Source organism: Leopardus geoffroyi, chromosome E3 (assembly GCF_018350155.1).
Source record: "Leopardus geoffroyi isolate Oge1 chromosome E3, O.geoffroyi_Oge1_pat1.0, whole genome shotgun sequence".
NCBI classification, from domain to species: domain Eukaryota; kingdom Metazoa; phylum Chordata; class Mammalia; order Carnivora; family Felidae; genus Leopardus; species Leopardus geoffroyi.
The window spans coordinates 34,533,450-34,553,941 of record NC_059340.1 but is presented as its reverse complement, the minus strand read 5'-3'; the positions used below and the strand labels follow the sequence as shown (position 1 = coordinate 34,553,941).

The window sequence follows — 20,492 nt, the reverse complement described above, 5'->3', positions numbered from 1 at the left end:
AAAATAGAAAATACAGTAAAATAAAGTAGAATAAAGTAGTTGGAGTTCTTTTGCAGTCTGGATACCTGTACTGCAAATACTGTCTTCCTGCCTGTGGCTAAGCATTTTTTCTTCCCCTTTTGAAGAGCCGGTGCTTTGATGAAGCGGGTCTTTCAAGTTTTCCCTTTATGGCTTGTGCTCTGTGTCCCGTGGAAGAAGTCTTGATATATAGTCACATTTGTTTGTTTTCCGTTGCTTTCCGTTTTTCGGTGTTGCTTTTTTCTTTTGCATGTGCTTCCTTTTACACTAGTAACAATAATGATATGGTTCCAAAGTCAAACCTATAAAGCAAGGCTTATTTAAAGAGAAAGTGCTTCCACCCCATCTCCCTCAATAACAACCTTTAGTTTTTAAAAAAATTGTTCTGGGGCACCTGGGTGGCTCAGTCCGTTAAGAGTCCAACTTTGGCTCAGGTCATGATCTCGCAGTTCATGAGTTTGAGCCCCGCGTCGGGCTCTGTGCTGACAGCTCGGAGCCTGGAGCCTGCTTCAGATTCTGCGTCTCCTCTCTCTGCCCTTCCTTTGCTAGCTCTGTCTCTGTCTCTCAAAAATAAACATTAAACAAACAAACAAAAAAGAATCGGGGTGCCTGCATGGCTCAGTTGGTTAAGTGTCCAACTTCAGCACAGGTCATGAACTCGTGGTTTGTATGTTTGAACCCCGCGTCAGGCCCTGTGCTGACAGCTCAGAGCCTGGAGCCTGCTTCAGATTCTGTGTCTCCTTCTGTCTCTGCCCCTCCTCTGCTCACACTCTGCCTCTTATTCTCTCAAAAATAAATAAACATTAAGAAAAATTTTTTTCAAAGAATTTTAAAAATTGCTCCTTTACTTCATCTTGGAAATTATATACATCCTTTCCCATTTCTTTTTTTTTTTTAATGTTTATTTATTTTTGAGAAAGAGAGCACGAGCAGGGGAGGGGCAGAGAGAGAGGGAGACCCAGAATCCGAAGCGGGCTCCAGGCTCTGAGCTGTCAGCACAGAGTCCGACGCGGGGCTCAAACTCACGAATCGTGAGATCATGACCTGAGCCGAAGTCGGACGCTTAACGGACTGAGCCACCAGGGGCAGCCCAGCCTAGATTCATATTTTTAAGGCCCCAGATTGGTCCCCACACCCCTGCCCTCAAGAACCCAGGGCTGGTTTCGGCTCAACCGGAGAAGGACAGTGGGAGAAGGGTTGCCTCCAAAGGATCCTCAGGCTGGGCCACGGGAGGACCCCCCTCCTCCTGCAGGGAGGGCATACAGAGCCCACGCCTCTGGCCCCTGTGAGGATGCACATCACAATGGCTGTTCCACCTGAGCCAGGCCCTGGGAGAGGCACCAGGCAGGCAGGCACTCTGGCCCAAGGGCACCCAGGCCTCGCCATGGGGACTCCAGATATGCGCTCCGCTGCTCAGAGCTTGGAACCCGCCGCTGCTGGGATACCATTGCTGGAACAAAACACGTCCAGGACACCAAGATGGAACCATCCCCAGGGTGAGAGGTCCCCCCCCTGCCGCCATCCCGGTGACCAGTTGACTTTGGCGCTCATGGGAAGCAGGAGAGGAGACTGGGGGTCCCCTTGCCTAGTTGGGGGCTGAATCCAGTACTCCACCGTCACGTCCTGCTGTCCCCCACCAACTCGGGGACCGTGTGACCCAATGGGGACAAATCGGGGCCTCCCGACATCCTGTGCCCTGTCTTAAAGTGTTAAAAAGAAGCCAAGAAAGAAGCCGAATGACTCTCTGGTATCAGGTGCGGCCTGTCCCTCCCATCCCCTGCCTCACCCCCGTGGCCGGACACAACCCAGACTGGATGGGGCGGCAGGGTGGGGGGGTCCCGGCTCTGCTGATGAGGTTTGGGCCAAGTCACCAATCTCTCTGGATCCGTTTTCCGTCTGGAAAACGGCTGAGAGGATTAAGGGATGGTCGGTGTAGGGCTGACGGCTGCTAACTCGGCTGGGTCGGGTGAGTGTCAACCAGGCAGCGGGCAGCCCCAGGCCGCATACTTCTTTTCTGGCCTTGAGTTTCCTCACCTGTAAAATGGGTACTAAGACCAGCCTCAGGTGGGACACGGGGGCACCAGATGGGTATGAAATCTCTTCCTGTTCCCAAGAGTCTAGACTTGAGGGCAAAAAACGGAGAGCGGCTTCCTCTTTCTTGGCCACCCCCATGGTGGGAAGAGGCACGGGGTGGGGGTGGGGGATCCCAGGCAGCTCCGATTATGCCACGAGGCCCCTCACCTGGGAGGGGCAGGTCCCCATGGTTCCCCACACACAGTCATTACGATTATGGGGCTCTCATCCGCCCACCTCCCGGACCACGCACTGGGTTTCCAGATCCCAGAATTCCCTGTCCAGACAGCCTTGCACCTGACTCCAGGGCTGGCATAGGGCTCACCACTGGGAGCTGGGGGGGTGGGGGGGGCGGGGGCAAGCTGCACGTGCACACGGCATGACCGTCCCCTTGTGGGGCAGGAGGGAACGAAGGCTGGGAGGAACGCGAGGGGGCTGTGGCCCCAACTGTCCTTCTGGGATGGAGCAAATGAAACGCTGCCACTCTTGGAGCCTTGGAGCTCCTTCCTCCTTGGGAGGTGGGCATCCTCAATTCACATACCTGCTTGCTGGGGGACCTCAGGCAAGTTGGTTAACCTCTCTGAGCCTAGTGTCCACATCTGCAAAATTGGAGTCATACCACACGGTTACCTCCCTGGTGTTTTCACTAGAATCCATGGAGCCAGGTGTGTAAGACGTCTGGCACAGAGTTTGACACGTAAACAACAAATGCTCGATGTTTTGTTTCTTTTAAAGAGATCATGGGCCCCGTGCTCTTTTTACGTCCTGTTTCCTGGTACTGCCTCCCGGAAGATCTTTCATTCTAGGACATGAGGACACAACTGGGGTCCGAAATGTCTGTGTTCAAACCTCAGCTGCTCCATCTACGCTATCCAAGCCTTGGCATTCGTTCCTCCAGGCCTCGGCTTTCCCTCCTGTAAAATGGGTGATACCCTCAGGCTGGCAGGCTGGCCACCTTGTCAGCTCAGCGCCTGGCAAGTGGCGGGACTTTGGGTCTGAGGCTGTGTTTCCTTCCTCTCTCCCAAAGAGCCTCCTCGTCCTCATCCTCCTCCTCCTCCTGGTCCTTGGCCTCCAAGAGTTCAAGGGCCTCCTCCAATATATGTCCAAGGCCCCCCGGCCATTCACCCGGGTGAGTACCTCTGTTCCTTCCCCTTCGGTTTTCCTGGGCTCAGGCTGCCCTGCCCCACTCTTCGAGACTCTGCCCCAACAGCACCTCCTCTGAAAGTCCTTCTCCGCTGTCCCCCGGGAGCCGTGTGACCCCCCCCCCCCCCAGGGCTGGCCGTAGCCCCTCCTCTCCAACATGAAATGAGTGGCGCAGGGGCTGGTCTGCAGTGGGCGCTCAGGGCAGGCTTATGGGGCAAACCCCCTGGACTCCGCAGTGCGAGCCACCGGCCGCAGCCAGAGAAGCGGAAGGTGGCCCCTGCCCAGGGTAGGGCCTGGGCTTCAGGGGTTTTTACACAAGCCCGTTAAGGAATGCAGAATACTCGAGAAAGGTCTCAAAGGGTCAGGAGCTGCAGGGTTGTTCTGCACATTCCCAGTGGGCAGAATGGAAAGGCCCGTAGGGACACCCATTCTAGCCACAGCGCTTTCCTTAGCTCGGTGCCAAACCGGGGATTCTGCATCCCGCACATCGGGGCTCCGTCCATTCCAAATCCCAGCACCCCTCACCCACCCGGGACCCCAGAGGGATCAAGGTCTGCGAGGCCCTAAGCCCCTCCTCACCGCTGCAGACCCGACCCTGAGCCTTTGGCCAGGACACTAAAGCTCGCGGGAATTGTTTTCTTAACCACAAACTCAGCCACCACCCAAGCCCCCCTTTCTCCGCACACCCGAGACTGCGGACGTGGTTGCAGGGCTTAAATAGCTAAACACATTTTTTGGCCCCGCTGTACAAACGCGAGAGGACGACACAAGAACGCCAGCAGGTAGATTCTGGATTGTATCGTCTTCACCAGGGCATCAAAGCTTTTGACTGAGAGCATCCAACAGACGCCCCTCAAAGGGGCTGGATGAGTATGCTATCCTGGGTAGCTCACTGAGCTGAAGGGGCCCAGTTTAAACCTAGAGATGCTTCCAAATTCCCTGGGTCTCTCCTGACCAGCGAGAGGCCCCTGAGCCCTGCAGGCCAGCAGGAGCAGGGGTGGGGGAAACGGGGTAGGGAGAGGGAGCTGGAGCCCACCCTGGGGTCTTGGGCGTGCAGGGGAGCACAGAGAGGCTGCAGGAGTGCCAGGAGAGGGCCACGGTCTGAGCTGCGCCGCGCCCCCCGCCCCCCCTCCCCGTCCCCAGCTCTGTTCACCAGAATGCCTAGGATGGGCCCTGCCATCCCGGTACAGTCCATATGTCACTACTGTGGGAACCGCATCATAACAGTGACCACCCCGGTCCCAGGGGTTCTCACCTGGCTGCTGTGTACAGGTCTTTTTGTGTTTGGGTGAGTGGCCTCCTGGGGGGGAGGGGGCTGGGCATCAGCGGGGGCGGGGCCTGCTGGGCTTGGGGGGACGGGGCGCGGGGAGGGGGGCTCTGGCCCACACCCCGCTGCTCCTGAGGCTGCAGGTGCTTCCTGGGCTGCTGCTTCCTCCCCTTCTGTATGGACAGCTTGATGGACGTGAGGCACACGTGCCCCGTGTGCCAGCAAGAGCTCTTCTGCTACCACCGCCTGTGAAGGTCCACCAAATAAACGTCCACCGAGTGACTTCTGCCTGCTCACGTCTGTCCTGCTGGGGTCCCGCCTGTCCCAGGGAGGGGGTGAAGGCGCCTGCCCTCTGTCCTCCTGGCACAGCTAGGGGGCTGGGTCAGCACTGGACAAATGAATGAATCATGGGGAGCGGGACTCCCCACACCAGGTTCTCAGGCTCCCTGCCTGCCGTTCAGACCCCTCAGAGACCTCGGCGTGGTACCTCCTGCTCTCCTGGCCCCTTCCCCTCAGCTCAAGCTTCAGCATCTGAAAACATCTCTGTACCTCCAGCTGGGGGCAGGGTGGGGGGAACACCTCACTCCCCATTATCCACAGCCTTGCATATCCATGAGAATTTGGCCAATGCTTGGGACATTAAAAGGCCCCAAGCTGACGAGGACCAGGATCCCCCCTGAGTTAACATGGGGTCTGCTGGGGATGAGGTGGGGGGGAGGGGAAACCCTGGGGGGGGGGAGGAAACTAAGAGAATTTTTTTGTTTGTTTTTAAAGATTTTTAAGTAATCTCTACAGGCGACCCTAAGGGATTTTTATTTTGCAAAACAAGATGAATGCTATTCACCCACCTTTTCAATTAAAGTGAATTTCCTACAGAAGGGGGGAAGAATGCAGGAGAATTAGGAGACAGAAAAGAAAGAGAACCAGGTGCCTGGCTGGCTCAGTCAGAACTGAGACTCCTGATCTCAGGGTCGTGACTTCAAGCCCCATGTTGGGCATAGATATTACTTAAATAGGCACTAAATTTGCTGTGATGCTCACCCTCCCCTGGGAGGGCAGTGCCCCCCCACCCCCACCGCATCCTATAGATGCGGAAGCCCAGGCAGGAGGGTCCCCCTGCTCCAGGAACTGGAGACAGCAGGGCCCGGCTCCCTGAAAAGGTATGGAGGTGTGTGTGTGTGTGTGTGTAGAGCAGTATACCAGTCAGCAGGCAGAGAAGTTCCCGGAAACCTCACAAGGTCAGGGGAGAGCCCTCTGCATGTAGGCGGCTGGGACACATTTCTCTGGATCTGAATGTCAGCCCCCTGAAGATGCCAGGGGAAGGTGGCTTTCCGCCCACACCCCAGATGCTCTGGAGAACCAGGGAGAGCACCAACCTCCGACTCAGTGCTAGCTATGGGGCCGGGAGCCTCCATTTCAACACCTAAATGGACCCATCTTAGCAAGGTGTTGAAGGTTAGAAGCCAAAGCATCTGGGGCGCCTGGGTGGCTCAGTCGGTTACGCATCCAACTTCGGCTCAGGTCATGATCTCACAGTCCGTGAGTTCGAGCCCTGCGTCGGACTCTGTGCTGACAGTTCAGAGCCTGGAGCCTGCTTCGGATTCTGGGTCTCCCTCTCTCTCTGACCCTCCCCTGCTCGTGCTCTCTTTCTCAAAAATAATAAACATTAAAAAAAAAAAAAAAAGCTGAAGCATCGGACCCAATAGGCCCCCTGGACCCAAGAGCCAGTCTATTATCTGTGATACAGCAAGCCGGGACAGGGGTGCCAGGTGAACCCGGGGAGACAGAGAGGCCCAGGTAGACAACACAGGTGGCCACCCACCTGGGTCCACACCTGAAGGAGACTGTGCCAGCTCAAACACGGCAGGACGTGATCCCTGAGAGGCCAGGGCAGGCCTCCCGGCTGCCAGGACCCAGGGGACGTCTTCACCGGGACCGAGCCAATCTCCGGTTCTGGGGAGCTCTGCACCGGCGCGGAGGCACCCAAGCCACATGGGGATGGTCACCGGTGCGCCTGGCTCTGCTGAGGAAGCCAAGACCCGTCTTGAGCCAGAACCAGATGCATCTGGTGAACTCGCCTCGAGGCCCCTGTTCCGATTCCACGGATTCCACGATCACCGGGGCACTTGCTGGTTTTGACTCTGATTCCCAGATGGGTCCCGACGGGAGCATCAGTCCCAGGACAGGCACCTCTCGCGGCAAACACACTGCTCGCGGTGCGTCAGAGGGTGCCGGTGTTCGGGCCTCCTCCGTCAGCATGGCTCAGCCCCCACAGTACTTTTCTTTAAAGGTGGTGGGTCCCCGGGATGCCCTCGAGGTCCCGCACGGCTCCGGCCGCCTCCCGACTGTGACATCACAGACCAGCCTCCGGTCCTTTCTGACTCAGACTGCCTGCCCACCGTAAGGAAATGTCGTTCAGGGACTTGACTGGCAGACTCACGATGAAAATCCAGACTTTCCGACTTCTTTTAAAACCTATGAGGGGCCCCTGGGTGGCTCAGTCGGTTGGGCATCCAGATCTTGTGGTCTGGGAGTTGGAGCCCCGCGTCGGGCTCTGGGCTGACGGCTCAGAGCCTGGAGCCTGCTTGGGATTCTGTGTCTTCCCTCTCTGCCCCTCCCCCGCTCATGCTCAGGTCTCTCTCTGTCTCAAAAATGAATAAATGTTAAAAAAAAAAATAGTAAAAAAATAAAAACCAAACCTCTGATGGTCCAGCCGCACGGCACCCTCCAGCAACCGTTGGGCTAAGTGCTGTGTGACTGCGCCTCACCTCTCCCCACTGGCCCCGTGTTCCCAGGGCCTCCACACTCGCCGCCTTAACAGGAGCCCCCCCCAGCCACACTCCTGTTCCGAGATCTCGCTGAAGGTCAGGCTGGGGTGTGGGGCCCGGAGGCCTCACTCTCCCAGGGCACACCTTTCCCGGAGGGCCACCTGGGCGGCATGGCTGGAAGGGCCCAGGGCTCAGAGGGAGGCCCCAGCCTGGGATCCCACAGCCCCGCTCCTTCCACCCAGGACGGCCAGCTGGGAGGGCCTGGAAAGCAGGACGCTGAGTCCGGCAGAGTCTGGGTCTTGAGGCCAGCTCTCCAGCAGGCAAGCCCAGAGCCCAGCCAGGTGGCACAAACTGTCGAAGTCCCCTGGCTACTCTGGGCGGCCCAGAGGCAGCAGGGCACAGTCAACGGCGAGGGTCATTACAAGAGCGCCTGAGTTTTCTTAGCTTCCTTCGCCCCCAATCAAGGCTAAAGCCCAGAGACGGGACGGGGACCCCGCCCCCCCCCGCCCCGCCTTATCCCAGGACCAGGCCGCAGGGCGTGGGGCTTCTTGGCCTTAGTCGGGAGGGAGCCTGGAGCACTTGGGGGGGCCGCGGGCACCCAGGCAAAGTCGTGCTGTGCGCACAGGGGCAAGGAGGGCCAGGGGCGGTGGTGGCGTGGAGAGGCCACAGGCTGAAAGCGGCCGCAGACGTGGCTCAAACGCGTCTGTGCCGCCTGCCTGACGCAAGGCGGACTTTGCAAAGCGAGCCTGAAGGGACAGGCTCTTCGGTGCCGGCAAAGCGGGCAGATGAGCACCGTGGGGGCTGGGGTGTGGCTTTCCCTCCCAACATCCGATCACGTCCGTGAACATGAACCGACTGCGGCCAGATCGCGGCGTCAGCACCCACAGGCCCACTCCTGGATCCACCCATACTTCGGCGGGTCAGACACGTGGGGGCCCTCCCTGCGTCTTGCCCGGACCGCTCTTAAAACCCCCGAGGGCCTGGCTTCAAAGCCTCACTCAAAGATAAAGGCGGGAAGGACGGGTCCGCACAGGCTCTGCTTCCCCCGGGGACAAGGCAAAGGCCTCAGGAAGCTTGGTCTTTGACTTTGCTCCCATCCGGTAAATGGATCCAGCAAGAAAAGGCCAGGAAAACCTGCCACGGTTTTCTACGTTAAGTCCAGGCTCCGCGTGAGCCAGTCACCGGAACGACCCCTAACGAACGGGAGGAAAATCGGCTTAGAGCGGCTTTCTCCAACAGGGTAGACGCTTGGCCACACGCGGCTACTTAAGTGAAATTACGAATCCGCCCCCTCAGCTGCTTCGGCACATCTCGCACAGAACCTTCTGCCGTGGCAGGAGGCGCTCTTGGACAGGGCCGGGCCAGGACAGAAACGGCAAGACGGAGGGAAAGGCGGGAGCCGCACACAGAAGTCCATGGGGCCCTTGGTTCCGGCGTGCTGACGTCCGAGGTGCGTGTCCACGTTGGCAGTGTTTTCAGGCAAGGCCTGGCCCCGGGCTCGTGCTCACGCGGCCTCTCCCCCGACGGCTCCGTCCCCCCTGGACTCGTGCCCCGGATGCCGCCGCGCTCACCTGCTCAGGCTCCAGCAGCAGAGCTCAGTAACTGTCCCCGAGACCACCATGGGGCCCCCGGAGCCATCTTCTCCCACGCCGCGGCTTCTCGCTGGGGACTCCAGCACGACGCTCATGTGTCCCCATCCTAAACAAGCAGACCACGACCACGTGCCTCCGAACAAGCACAGAGCCGTGCAGGGGGGGAGCCCCGGACGAGGATCCACCACGCAATCCCAGGGATCCGGTCTGGGGTCCCCCACCCTGACGGACTCACGCTGCGGGGGGCCTCACCCCAGCATGGTGTCACGCACCAAAGCACCAAAGCCACACCTCTCAGCGCCATGCACACAAGACTCCGCTTTTTACCACTCTGGCAACACGCAGGAGACGCGCACCCCTTCCTGCTGGAAGTGGGGTCCTCGAGGCAGCAGACTTGGAAGTTCTTAGAGGAAGGCGACTGGTCCCCCAGCGGGAAGGGCATGGCTGCCTACAAAGAACAGCCGTTACAGAAAATGGCACGCGCTGTACCCTGGGACGCTCGAATTTTTCTCTGCACACGGCTCCCGCGTACGGGTCACGTGCAATGGCCATGCCCCTCATTCCGGTCGCATTATGGCTCCCAAGGGACCCATCCTTCTGCGAACTCTGATGGCTGTCAATAGATGGGAACGTCCTCGGGACTTAGAGTGAGCTGTTTGAAAGGCTGGGTTCCACCCCGTGCCCCAAAGTCAGTTTTAGGAGCTCAGACGCCGAACCCTGTAGCTCGGAGGGAATGGAGAGGCAAAAGCGTAGCGCATGTCCACATCACCAGTCTTTCCGACAGGCAGTCACTCAGTAACTTAAGGGAGAATACCGATCCAGCTATCCTACTAGAGCCAACCCACGGCCAAACCTCAAACAAAAGACCAACTCTTTCATGCTCAGAGTCAAACACACGGTGAAAAAGCCTCGCCGGCCTGCCCAGATTCCACTCTCTCAGGGCGAGGAGGGGGCAGGTCCCGGGGGGCGGAGACGCGCACGGGGCCATGGAAACCTGCAGACAAAGTCGTGCCGGGCTGGCTCCGGCACGCTTCTGGTCCTCAGATGTGGGCAACGGTTTCCTCCCGGGAAACCTTCCACTGCTCGAGCTTGACCATGACCTGGAAGAGGCGAAATCCAACCCCCGGATGACCAGGACTATGCACGAGCAACCCCGACAGCAGGGGGAACACAGACCTCCAGGGGGAGCAGAAGTCTCCCCTCGACCTGCACGTCACTCACTGATTTCCAGTTTTTATAGAAAATTTTATTCAACATACAACATTTTCCAGCAAAAAGGCAATATACAGGAAGAGTTGGTATACACTGATGCTACAGAAAGAAAGGAAAATCCTGGGAAAGGATGAAAAATAAGTGTGATCTGCTGATTCTATTTTACTGCACTCAAAACTAGACACGCAGCCGGCATTAGCTCCAAAATAAGAGGAAACGAGGCTGGGACTGAAATAAAACTACACACAATGAATATCAACATCAGTGAAGAGTCACTTAGATGCACCCAACAAAAAGTCACCTCCTCCCAGCGGTGAATTATACATGTTCACTCATTAAATATACAATTTCATTTCTCTGTTTTTCTTTTTTTTGTTTTTTTCTTTTGTTTTTTTTTTCGTTTTTTGTTTTTTGTTGTTTTTTTTTACAAAGTCAACAGCGTACTGACCACTAGTGAGCATGCCCTCTTTGCTAAAAGGCTCTCCTTTTCTTGTTCCGTCTGTTCCGTTCCGAGGAAACTCTACTGAGAATTCTTTCACCTGCTTGTATGAACTGCTGAGATTGTGGAGTCAGTCTGCCCACAGGCAGCACGCCTGACACCTCAATTGTATCGAACAGCGTTTTCAAGCGAACCAAAGGGGCCCGGGCTGTCCTCCAGGACCGTGCTCACACTCGGGGGCGTCCACGCTGCACACGGGCTGAAGGACGGTAGCGGCTGACGGACTGAGACGCGTTTACCGAGAGACCCGGGCAGCGGGGGGCGGGGGAGGGGGACCGAGGAAGGGGGACAGTACACGCAGTGAAGGAAAGAGCTCTATTTATTAGGTTGTGAGTTTCTCGGTTTTGCCTTTACAGATGCACACAAAAGGTTGGAAAGTAGAACTGAGGGGAAAACGTCAGACGAGCCTCAACGTAAGACCAGCTGCGGGGCTGGCGCCAGCGACCCCAGGAAGGCAGCCAGGCAGGCCTCTGCCGACTGGACACAGCCCAGAGGCCTCGAGCCGGAGCCGCGTGGCCCTCACCTCTTCTCCCCCGTTACGCTGACGGTTGCCTTGCGCTGTGGTTACCATAAAATAACTCTCATTGGCATCCAAGCTTTATAAAAACACCTTCATTTTGCTCAAAAAGGGCAGTCAATAGATACAGAGAAGCCAAACGGAACAGCCTCAACAAAATAAAATTAACATCAGCAGCAAATCCTCTTGCTGAAGACTTCAGATGGTGCGCGTGTACCAAAGTTCTAGGCTGTTAAAAAGGGGCACACACCCACGCACGGCCCCCCGCCTCGCACGCACTGGGTGAGGAAGTCAGTTATGGATTTTAATGGCCTTTTCCAGGTAGGTGTAGCGACTCCTCTTTGGGGCTTTGTTGAAGTGGTCAAGCCCTAGCCAAGGCCGAGGGTGAGACATGTTACCTGGCGGAGAGAGAGACACAGGGCTGAGGGCTGAGGCTAGAAGCGAGGAAGCGGGCCGAACCCAGCGCAATGACCCCCTCCCCCCCCCACTTCCCAGCACATGCTGGAGAGCCACCGACATGCCAACCCTGAATGCGTCTTAGAGGAACCCATGGGTCACGCGCTGTGCCTCCCTGCCTCGCAGAAGGAACTGGGACCCAGGGCCGCCCGCGTCTCTGACCACGGGAGGGCTCTTACCAGGCTGGGGCTCAAAGTCTTTCAGGTTCACTTCATACTCATCCTCGTTGATGTACTGGTGTCGGCCCATCATCACAATGGCAAATTTGAACTGGAAGACAGAAGGGCCGCTCCTCCGTGAGCCCTGGGGGGCCAGCAAACCCCCCTCCGGCCAAAGTCCGGCCGCCGCGGGAGCCAGGATTTCGGCGTGCGGCCCGGGAGTCCTGCCTACCTTTTCAAACTCCTTTTCCTGGATGTCCAGCAGACTCTGAATCCGCTTCATGACTTCTCTGAAATGCTCGCCCTACGAAGGGTAAAGGACACGTGTGCGCACTCCCCTGCGGCGGGAGCCCCGGCGTGGTGCCGCGGTATCTCACGTCTGGCGGCGGCCCTCAGCCTACCTCCCCGGCCTCACCTGGTGGATCCTCAGCAGAAACGGAATCCCGAACGTCCCGAACACCTCCTTGTGGAAGTGCGCCACGGTGACGAGCATCTCGCTCTCCTTGTCTATGTCCACCTGGTCCAGAGGGATTTCCTGGGACGCGGGGTGGGGGGTGGGGGCACACACTGAGCCGGGTGGTGCAGTCCACGTGGACACACGCTGCGTCTGCCCGCCTCACTGCCCATCAAGGAAGCGGGGTCCCACGCCCGCCCAGCGCTATGTCTGGGTCTCATCAGAACCAGGGGAGCTCAGAGCTGGAAGGGGTCTCTGCGTCGGCAGGAAACTCTGAGGTTCCAGTGACCAAAATGCGTGCGACTCTGGTCACTGTGGACACTTCAGCTGCTCCACACTCAGCAGGGAGCCAGAGCTTCTGAGCAGACCTGCCTGGGGGCCCACATCGAGAATTCCCATCTGGGGACAATTCCCCTAGGATCCCCTGTGGATGGGCACGTAGAGGCCAGCCCCCGAGGGGAGGGCAGGTGGGGGGGGGAGGGCAGAGCTGCACGTGAAGGGACAGCGTCTCAGCAGAGTGGGCCACCAGGCAAGTGTGACGGGCAGGGAGGGCCGCTCAACGCGCCAACGGATTTCCGGAAGCCGAGCTGTACACACTGCCCATGACTACCGTGAAAAAGCACATTCTGTGTACTTTCTTACAACGCAACGTTAACTTCTCAGCAGCCGGAAGAACAAAATCAACTGCAGGGCTCACTTCTTCCAGCGCGCAGACAAAACTGAAGCAGCATCCACTGCCAGCGGCCGTCCCACCGCCCCACGACCCCGCCCCGCGCCCACGAGGGCCCATTACCTCTATTCGAAACGTTCTACTCGTTGCTGGAGATAAGCATTCTAACAGCTCATCTTCTTGGTGCACACCGATAATCTTGTAGCTTACGATTTCTAGCAGCCTGCACAAAACGGGGGGGGGGGGGGGGGGGGGGGGGGGGGGGGGGGGGGGGGCAGGGAGTGAGCCACACCAATCCACGGGAGAAAAGGGGCTGATGAGTTCTCCCAGAAATTCTTTATTACGAAACTATCAACATTTGCTTATGGTTTTCCTTGTTAGAGACTGGGAATGTCCAAAGCAGGCGTCCTCAAGGAACACGGCACAAAATACTAGTCAGTGGTCCCCCTGGAGTGTGTGGTTCAAGAAAAGGCCGAGGGGGATGCTCCGGCTGGAGGGGATGCAGCTGCATTTGGGCACGGAGAGGGAGACCAAATCTCCCCAAACCGGGCACATCTTTCCCGCAATGGTTCCAAATGGGGCCAGACTTGCGCTCTTTCTCCCTCTAGCTCATTAGAGAATAAAGATCTCATTCTTTTATTAACATCACTGAGCAAACATTCCAGGAACCAAGTAGCCCCAAGGGCTGTTATGTCCTGTGAGCGCCTGTCCGGCCCCATGGTAAGAACGGTCACCTCTCTGACATGAACAGTGCTCGTCAATCGGGGGCCTGTGACTTCAGCCTGAACACCGGCTACGTGGCTCAGAAGCGCCCTGACAACCAACAGCACAACCAACAGCAGTTTTGGCTGATCCTCTATTTGCATCCTTTCCTTACCGAGTGGCTTTTCCACCTGAATCTAAAGTTCTTCCTATAGCTTAGTAATAATCAGGAGACAGGGAAAGAAGAAAATATGGCTCAGTGGTTAAACATCTGACTTCGGCTCAGATCATGATCTCACGGTTTAGGAGTTCGAGTCCCACATCGGGTGAGCACAAGCCCCACGTGGGCCCCACTTCTTTCTCTCTCTCTGCCCCTCACTCACTTGTGCTCTCTCTTGCTCTCAAAAGAAAAAGGCGAGGGGTGGGGAGGGGAGGGGGGTCCCATTATGAGGGGTCTCTGAACTGCCACAGAAGACGGGCTGAAAGCCGGTGTGCAGCACTGTGCGCGGGTCCCAGTGTCGGGTGCCCTGGTGATGCCCCCGCGGCCCGCCGGCAGCTTCAGGAAATACTTGCCTAAGTTTCCCTGACGCTTTCTCCCCCGAGCTCGACAGCCTTTTTACATTCTTCCAGCAGGTCCCGGACACACCCGTGCTTGTCGGGATATAGTGTTATTTCCTAGGAAAGGACCGGAGGAAATCGATGCTTTCAAGAAAACGGAAGAGGTCTGCCACAACACGTCCATGTTGCTCGAGGAAGGAAAGAATGGCAAGGGACGTTCTGTTGTCTCTAGCTTCCCACCGCATCACCGATGCCCCACCCCGAGGGCTCCAGATGCGTGAATTCTGCCCACCGGCCCAAATCGGAGATGCCCACCCCACCCCAGGGGTGTTTAGGACCCGAGAGGAGTTTAGGAAACAACGCTGATACAGCAAGGTCGCCCTTCACAGGACAGCTCCTCAGGAAACCCCACGGAAAGCCACCCCCCTCCCCTGCCTGCCGGATCCAGCATGGGGACGTGACAGACAGCCAGCCCAGACAAGGCCCAGAGGAGGAGCGGAGTATCTCAGCCTGTCAATTCCACCAGAGGAACACGCGTACAGCCTACATGTGCCTTCAAGACTGGTGGAGCTACAAAGGCGAAAACACCGGGGTCCAAGCAAGGCCAGACTTTCCAGAACCACCCCGTGCAGGCGGGCTGGGCCTGCCTTCCGTGCAGAACCAGCCTCAGCAATGGCAGACCCCGGCACCCGCCCCAACTGAGGAGGCCCAGAGGCAGCCGGGGTTCCAGAAAGATACTGCCTGGGGCCAAGCAGCTAGAGCCCCGACTGAAAATGCTCCAGTCAACGTGGCTGGAGGGGACTGAGGGCCTCTGACACCTTCCCTTTGTGGTTTTAGTTTTCGAGGGCTAGACAGACAGAAACATTAAACGCCAATAAAAGTAAAACTTCCTACCGTTAAAAAAAACCTACCTCTTCCCTAAATTGGCTGTTTAACCATATACACTTAAAACTTCGTCTGTTTTCAAAGTCTGTGATTTTCATCTTCAGCTGGTAAGAAAAGAGAGACCATCAGATGTGCTTCCACGAAACCCAAACCTTCTCTTCATGACCCACTTACATGAATGCGGGCTCATACCTGCTGATAGTAAAGTTTCTTAGGTTGTCTAGGCTTGAAGAACTGTAGGAGATCTCTTAAAGTCCCTTCATAATTATGTCTAAGAGGATTACCTGGGCCGTCCCTATAACTGCACAAGAAAACAGCACATAAACAAATGCCTTGTTGATTATTTGCCTACACCAAATCGCTGTGAGTGTGAGTAAAAGCAAACCACTGGCCTTCCGCCTACACCTGAACTTGGGCCTGGCACGGGGCCTCCCTTAATACTCCCATTTCCTGAGGCCCACGTCCCTCTGGCTGTCCCACTGGCACGCACAAATCTGCCTGGGGCAGCCCGGCCGGACGCGTGGGAGACGTGCTGACAATGTATCTACGGTGAGTCTGGCTCTGGATGAGACCGCCAATTAGTCTGACGTCCGGGAGGAGTGTGGTCAGGACGTGCGTGCGGACGACTCTATCGGAAACTACGTGAGGGCATGTCAGGTGTTAACCTATCAGAGTTAGTTCCACGATGTCTGGGCGGACTAGGGACGGCACGCGGGGCAAACAGAACAGCGAGCGACCGAGGCTTACCCTTGAGACTTGAAAAACTGGAGCAGCATGGGGTCGGTGTTGAGCCTCTGTGCCACTGTCTTTGCAACCTGGGAGGAGGGAAGGGGCCCACAGACAGAAAGGAAGTCTCCTTCAGGGATGAACTGAGAATTGCGTATAAACCTTACCAATGAAGCCATTTACCTGATGTTTTTACACAAGTATGAAACGAACAGCCTGAACTTAAACGGCCTGAACCTTTGACACCTACCAGGAATAAATGATACTCCCCAGTGTGCCCTCATGGGGGCAGCACACTGGTGAAGTTAGCTGTTACAGGGTCTTTCACCTTTTTCCTTGGTATGTTTATCTGAGTAAACTCTACACCTAATACGGAGCTCAAACTCCTGACCCTGAGACCGAGAACCACTTGTTCTTCCAACTGAGCCAGCCGGGCGCCCCGAGCTCTTAACTTTTAATGGTGAGGTCTACAGGTTTATTTTCCAATGGCATGTTGTAATTGAAGCAAAGATGCTGTTAAGACTATCATCTCTGAAACCAAATTATGCCGGGGTGGGTGCAGGGTCGGATGGGTGCAGCGTGGGGTGGGGTGGATATAAGGGATGCGGGGCAGGTGTGGGGAGGGTGTGGGGGGAACAGGGCAGGGTGGGCCTGGGGAAAGAACAGACGCTGGCCCGGGGCCAAGCCCCTCAATCAAGAACTTCCTCATAGCAGGGCTGAGGCCCTCCCTCCAGAACCAAATCCAATAGCCTTCAACAAGCGCTGTTTTAAAAACAACTTGGTCTTTCTGCTGTAGAATACGAAGGGAAAAGAGCATTTATCAAATACCTGAAAATAATTCATTCGATTTGATAATGTAACCACAAATCCAGGATCATTAGGGATTGTTTTATCACAGAAAATGACATCAACACGGTGGTAGAGGTCTCTGAAATATTCTTTTGCAGTGGGTAATTCACTGTTATCATTTTCAGGGTCATCCCTAGTGGGAGGAAAAAAACAGTTTGCAGACTAAATCAAAGTCCGGGCCAGGGGTAAGGGGTATTGGTTAAAAGGGGGAAAAAAAAAAAAGGCATCATCTCCCAAACCACAGTGGCACAGACAGAAATTGGTGTTGACATAAATTCTGACTCGCATTTTAGGGTGCCACAGTCTGTCCCGGGCACCCCGGTCAGCAGCCAGGATGGCACAGGAGGGGTGCCCTGAGCCGGCTCAGTGCTAGTGCTGACTGCCTTCTGCCCCTCGTCTCAATACAGAAGTAACAGTGGACTCGGGGTCAAGCGCCTCAGGGGAGAGCCTCCTCTCTGACCAGAAGCGGACGGGACGGGCGACCACTCTCGGGCTCCAGCAGCAGGGCTGGGGAGTCGCTAAGTCTAGGTTATTTACTGCCTGGCCCTCCAAACAGAAGTCTTCAAGAGCAGGGGAAAAGGCTACTTTCAGACCAGGGGCCACGACAGCAGCCCAGCAGCCCCAAGGGTTTTAATGCACACCGATTTGAACGGATTATCCACGCAGGTGCACACGGGGGAACCTCACGCTTTAAGGAAAGGAAAACCATCGTGCAGTTCCGTAAAGATGTCTGACACCCCGTTAAGAGTTACCCTGCTCTACGCCGTTTCTTCGGAAATAAAGCATTCATTAAATGAAGAAGAGGCTCACAGCCCATCATCCCCAAACCAAGAGAAGGTCGGCCTCTATCTACAATCTCAGATACAAATTTAACTTGGGGTCTAGATGCAATTTTGTCTCCTGGTTCTAGGGCTTATGGAAAAACCTCAACGCCCATACAAAGTGATCAAAGTCCTTCAAAAAGTACATACTTCTGGAACACTATAATGTCACCATCCATTAGTTCATCGAGGGCTTTATCAAGAGACACGTCATAGTCCTGAATTCTCTCTGTTAAATTCGGTTTAACTTCCTACAGGAAAAGAGATGAACGGTTACAATTCAACATCTGCTTATGTGTAATATGGCCAGACACTGCCTACACTTTCTGCATATTCAGTACTCTCAGCCCTACATTTTTCATAAGCGAAACGCTAAGTAAATACTAATATCCATAAAAACGTAATCATCACTGGGCCTAAATGAGGGAAAGTCATTTTCCTTCCACACCACCCGAGGCCCCCACCACCGAGCTGCACACTTCACAGAACAGTGAACTCAGGGCCAGCAAAACGAACCAAGACAGCCCTCCCGCAACCACCCAAGATACGCGGATTATGGAAAAACACGCCGTCCAAACCTCATAGAGGATAAGGCTAGTGTCCTGGGTAAATCCCGCTCTGTCGCACATAACCGGGAGCAAATCACCTGGGTTCAAGAAAACAAAGAATCCCAGGCTGTAACATGCCAGCACGTTAACAAAACCAGCTCCGAGGTCGGCACAACAAGGACTTACGGATTTTACAGGATATTGGTGTGTAGATGTGCCCACAGTAATTCAAGCTCCGCGTTTTGGGGTCATACATCTTCAAAAATAGCATGACATCATCTATAAGATTAACAAACAGGTTTTGTTAGGATCTTAACACTCGGGACAATGTTTTAAAAATGTTAACAGTAAGCCTAGTGGCATCCCAAAGGAAGGCTTACAGAGCCTAAAAGCAATTGTTTCAGGGGAGGGTTAGCCCCGATCCCAGGTCAACAGCATCATTCCAAACAGGCCCCCGGGAAACACTAATCTGAGGCAGTGAGGCTGGGAGCCAGGGCAGTGAACTCATCAGGAATCTCACACTTCCAGAACAGGTATAACTAGCTGGTTGAGCGCTGCCATGGAAATATGCTAATATAGTGTCTTCGCCGCCGCCAGAAGGGACAGCCTGGTCTGTAGCAAGAACCACCCAGCATCTTACAGGCACCTGCTGTGTAAACCTACGGCCAAACTGTCCATCCACACACTCTCTGCGGCCGCTTCAGGGCGGCGCAGACCGCACGGGTCGCAAAGCCCCAACTATTAAGGACCGGCCCTTGGCGGAGAGTCTACAAGCCCAGCGCTGTCACAGCCCCTGTCAGGCACGTGGCAAACCATGGGCCCAGACAAAAGTGGAACAGGAGGACTCAACGCGGCCGGTGCCTTCCAGCCACCGGCAGAGGTGGGGCCACCCAGCTTTGCCAAGAAACACGAACACAGGAGGGGGCCGAGGGCCGGTTTCTTTGCCAGGGAAGAACGCCGGACCCTGTGTGTCTAGACGGTGGTCCAGGGAGCCGGCTCTGCGCTCCGAGGACACTTACGATCTTTGTCAAACTTGGGTAACGTGGCTCCGCTGGCGGCCAACTCCGGATCAACGGTTTCCAGGAATATCGTCCAAGGGTTTTCATTGTCACTGAGCTCAATCATCTATTTCCAAAAGAGAGGCTGGTTTTAGACTGTGTCAGCGGCTGTGTGAGGGTGAAGAACACGCCCACCACCCACAAAGTGGGCCAGAAGCAGATAAGGCATGCTGGCGCGCAGGCCAGGCCTCCACAGACCCCCATCAGGACAGGAGGCACCCGCGACACTCACCGTCTTGTTGCCGTCTGCCTCGTTATCCAACATCGCTGGCCGTTTGGTTCCATTGCTCCTTGCCTGCATGGGCCATAATCGGATTTGATCTTGTGGAAACCCCTGGGGTGGGGGGGTGGGGGGGGGGAGAAAAGCAAACCAAAGTAATTAAAAGCAGCTCACATTTTAATTCCATACAGGGGCGTCCGGGTGGCTCAGTCGGTAAGTGCCCGACTCCTGATTTCAGCTCAGGTCATGACCTCATGGTTCCTGAGTTCGAACCCCACATCGGGCTCCGTGCTGATGGTGTGGAGCCTGCTTGGGATTCTCTCTCTGCCCCTCCTCACCTGCTCATGTGTGCACTCTCTCTCAAAATAATAAAAACTTAACAAAAAAATTCAATATGAATGTGATGATTCTAGGATTATATTACAGTTACAGCTCTCCCTGCTGATGTGGTCCAAGACTCACCCTTCAGGGCTCCTAGTATTCTAGGGCTTGGGTGCCTGATCTGATCCCGTGCAGTTAAATAAGCAAGGGAGGAGAACGTGGGAGAACAAAATAACCACCCCCAGAACGGGCGGCACTCACCATGGTCTGAGAGAGGTTCTGGACAAATTCAGCCAGTGAGGAGTTTTTCAACACTTTGAACACAGTATATTTCACTTTTTCTTCATCGTACATATCATTGCCTTGATGGCCACAAAACTGGTCCTCTGCAACTATCTGAAAAGCCACAAGCAAACACAACACTTTCCACACGATACATAAATGCCACGCGACCACCCCAGCCAAAACAAAGTTCTTACAGTAGTATGCTAAGAACAGCTAGTCTTTTGCTCCGAAGAACCTTCTTCAGAAGACCCAAGGAGAAAAACATCAAAGTGACCGGAGGAAATCAGGTGTTTCATCAGAATCGAGACACCTCCGTTTCCACACAGCCGCTGCCCACTGACCGTGAGCACCAGCGGGAAACCCGCTTGTGTGGCAGTCTCTGGACAGCATACCGCCAGGATGCGCGAGCTGGCGGCTTTTTCCCGGCAATCAACTTGCTAAAAGGAACGCCCGTTTCCTGGTATCGCAACCAAACCACAAACCAACACCACCCGGAAATTCACCTCTCCGTCCAGCCCTCTTTTCTGTCCCCACCACTGGCCAAGCTTCTCCATGGCCTGGACGGCCACCTCCCACTGGGAGCTCGCCAGCCTGAGGCCTTTCCCCTCTGACCCCTCGGTGCTTCTCATCCACCCCCTGGCCCAGTGTCTGGGGGTCTGAGTACGTCTAACATCAGCCCTCAGCCTGCGCTG

General features: G+C 55.7%; 2 protein-coding genes across 5 annotated transcripts in view; one reads left to right on the top strand and one right to left on the bottom strand.

Moving 5' to 3' along the window:
• The first annotated feature begins 1,097 nt into the window (after nucleotides 1-1,097).
• LITAFD (LITAF domain containing) lies at nucleotides 1,098-4,783 on the top strand. Of its 4 annotated transcripts, none has more exons than XM_045460162.1 (4): nucleotides 1,098-1,514; nucleotides 3,119-3,220; nucleotides 4,378-4,506; nucleotides 4,645-4,783. In XM_045460162.1, exons 1-4 carry the CDS (start codon nucleotides 1,310-1,312, stop codon nucleotides 4,689-4,691), a joined length of 483 nt encoding a protein of 160 aa, XP_045316118.1. In that variant the 5' UTR covers nucleotides 1,098-1,309; the 3' UTR covers nucleotides 4,692-4,783. The 4 variants fall into 4 exon arrangements, with proteins under 4 accessions (XP_045316118.1, XP_045316117.1, XP_045316119.1 ...); XM_045460161.1 differs by having other exon boundaries at nucleotides 1,108-1,514; nucleotides 4,378-4,522; XM_045460163.1 differs by lacking the exon at nucleotides 1,098-1,514 and adding an exon at nucleotides 1,523-1,772 and having other exon boundaries at nucleotides 4,378-4,522.
• A 5,302-nt stretch (nucleotides 4,784-10,085) lies between these two features.
• Nucleotides 10,086-20,492, bottom strand: part of USP7 (ubiquitin specific peptidase 7) — a 66,571-nt gene continuing 56,164 nt past the window's right edge. Inside the window, 17 exon segments of the mRNA XM_045461942.1 lie at nucleotides 10,086-11,487; nucleotides 11,725-11,815; nucleotides 11,936-12,007; nucleotides 12,119-12,238; nucleotides 12,951-13,050; nucleotides 14,103-14,128; nucleotides 14,130-14,204; nucleotides 14,999-15,076; nucleotides 15,165-15,273; nucleotides 15,720-15,787; nucleotides 16,527-16,680; nucleotides 17,519-17,619; nucleotides 17,947-18,014; nucleotides 18,103-18,195; nucleotides 18,936-19,041; nucleotides 19,207-19,308; nucleotides 19,777-19,911. Of these exon segments, the coding sequence (XP_045317898.1) occupies nucleotides 11,381-11,487; nucleotides 11,725-11,815; nucleotides 11,936-12,007; nucleotides 12,119-12,238; nucleotides 12,951-13,050; nucleotides 14,103-14,128; nucleotides 14,130-14,204; nucleotides 14,999-15,076; nucleotides 15,165-15,273; nucleotides 15,720-15,787; nucleotides 16,527-16,680; nucleotides 17,519-17,619; nucleotides 17,947-18,014; nucleotides 18,103-18,195; nucleotides 18,936-19,041; nucleotides 19,207-19,308; nucleotides 19,777-19,911 (1,605 nt within the window). The 3' untranslated portion in view covers nucleotides 10,086-11,380.

What these genes read in the sequence shown, in the direction of transcription:
- LITAFD (XM_045460161.1), top strand. Translation starts at nt 1,310, where the DNA reads ATGCACATCACAATGGCTGTTCCACCTGAGCCAGGCCCTGGGAGAGGC. An exon ending in CCCCCCGGCCATTCACCCGG is followed by an intron (nt 3,221 to 4,377) that starts GTGAGTACCTCT and finishes CCCCGTCCCCAG; the next exon opens with CTCTGTTCACCAGAATGCCT. An exon ending in ACAGGTCTTTTTGTGTTTGG is followed by an intron (nt 4,523 to 4,644) that starts GTGAGTGGCCTC and finishes CTGAGGCTGCAG; the next exon opens with GTGCTTCCTGGGCTGCTGCT.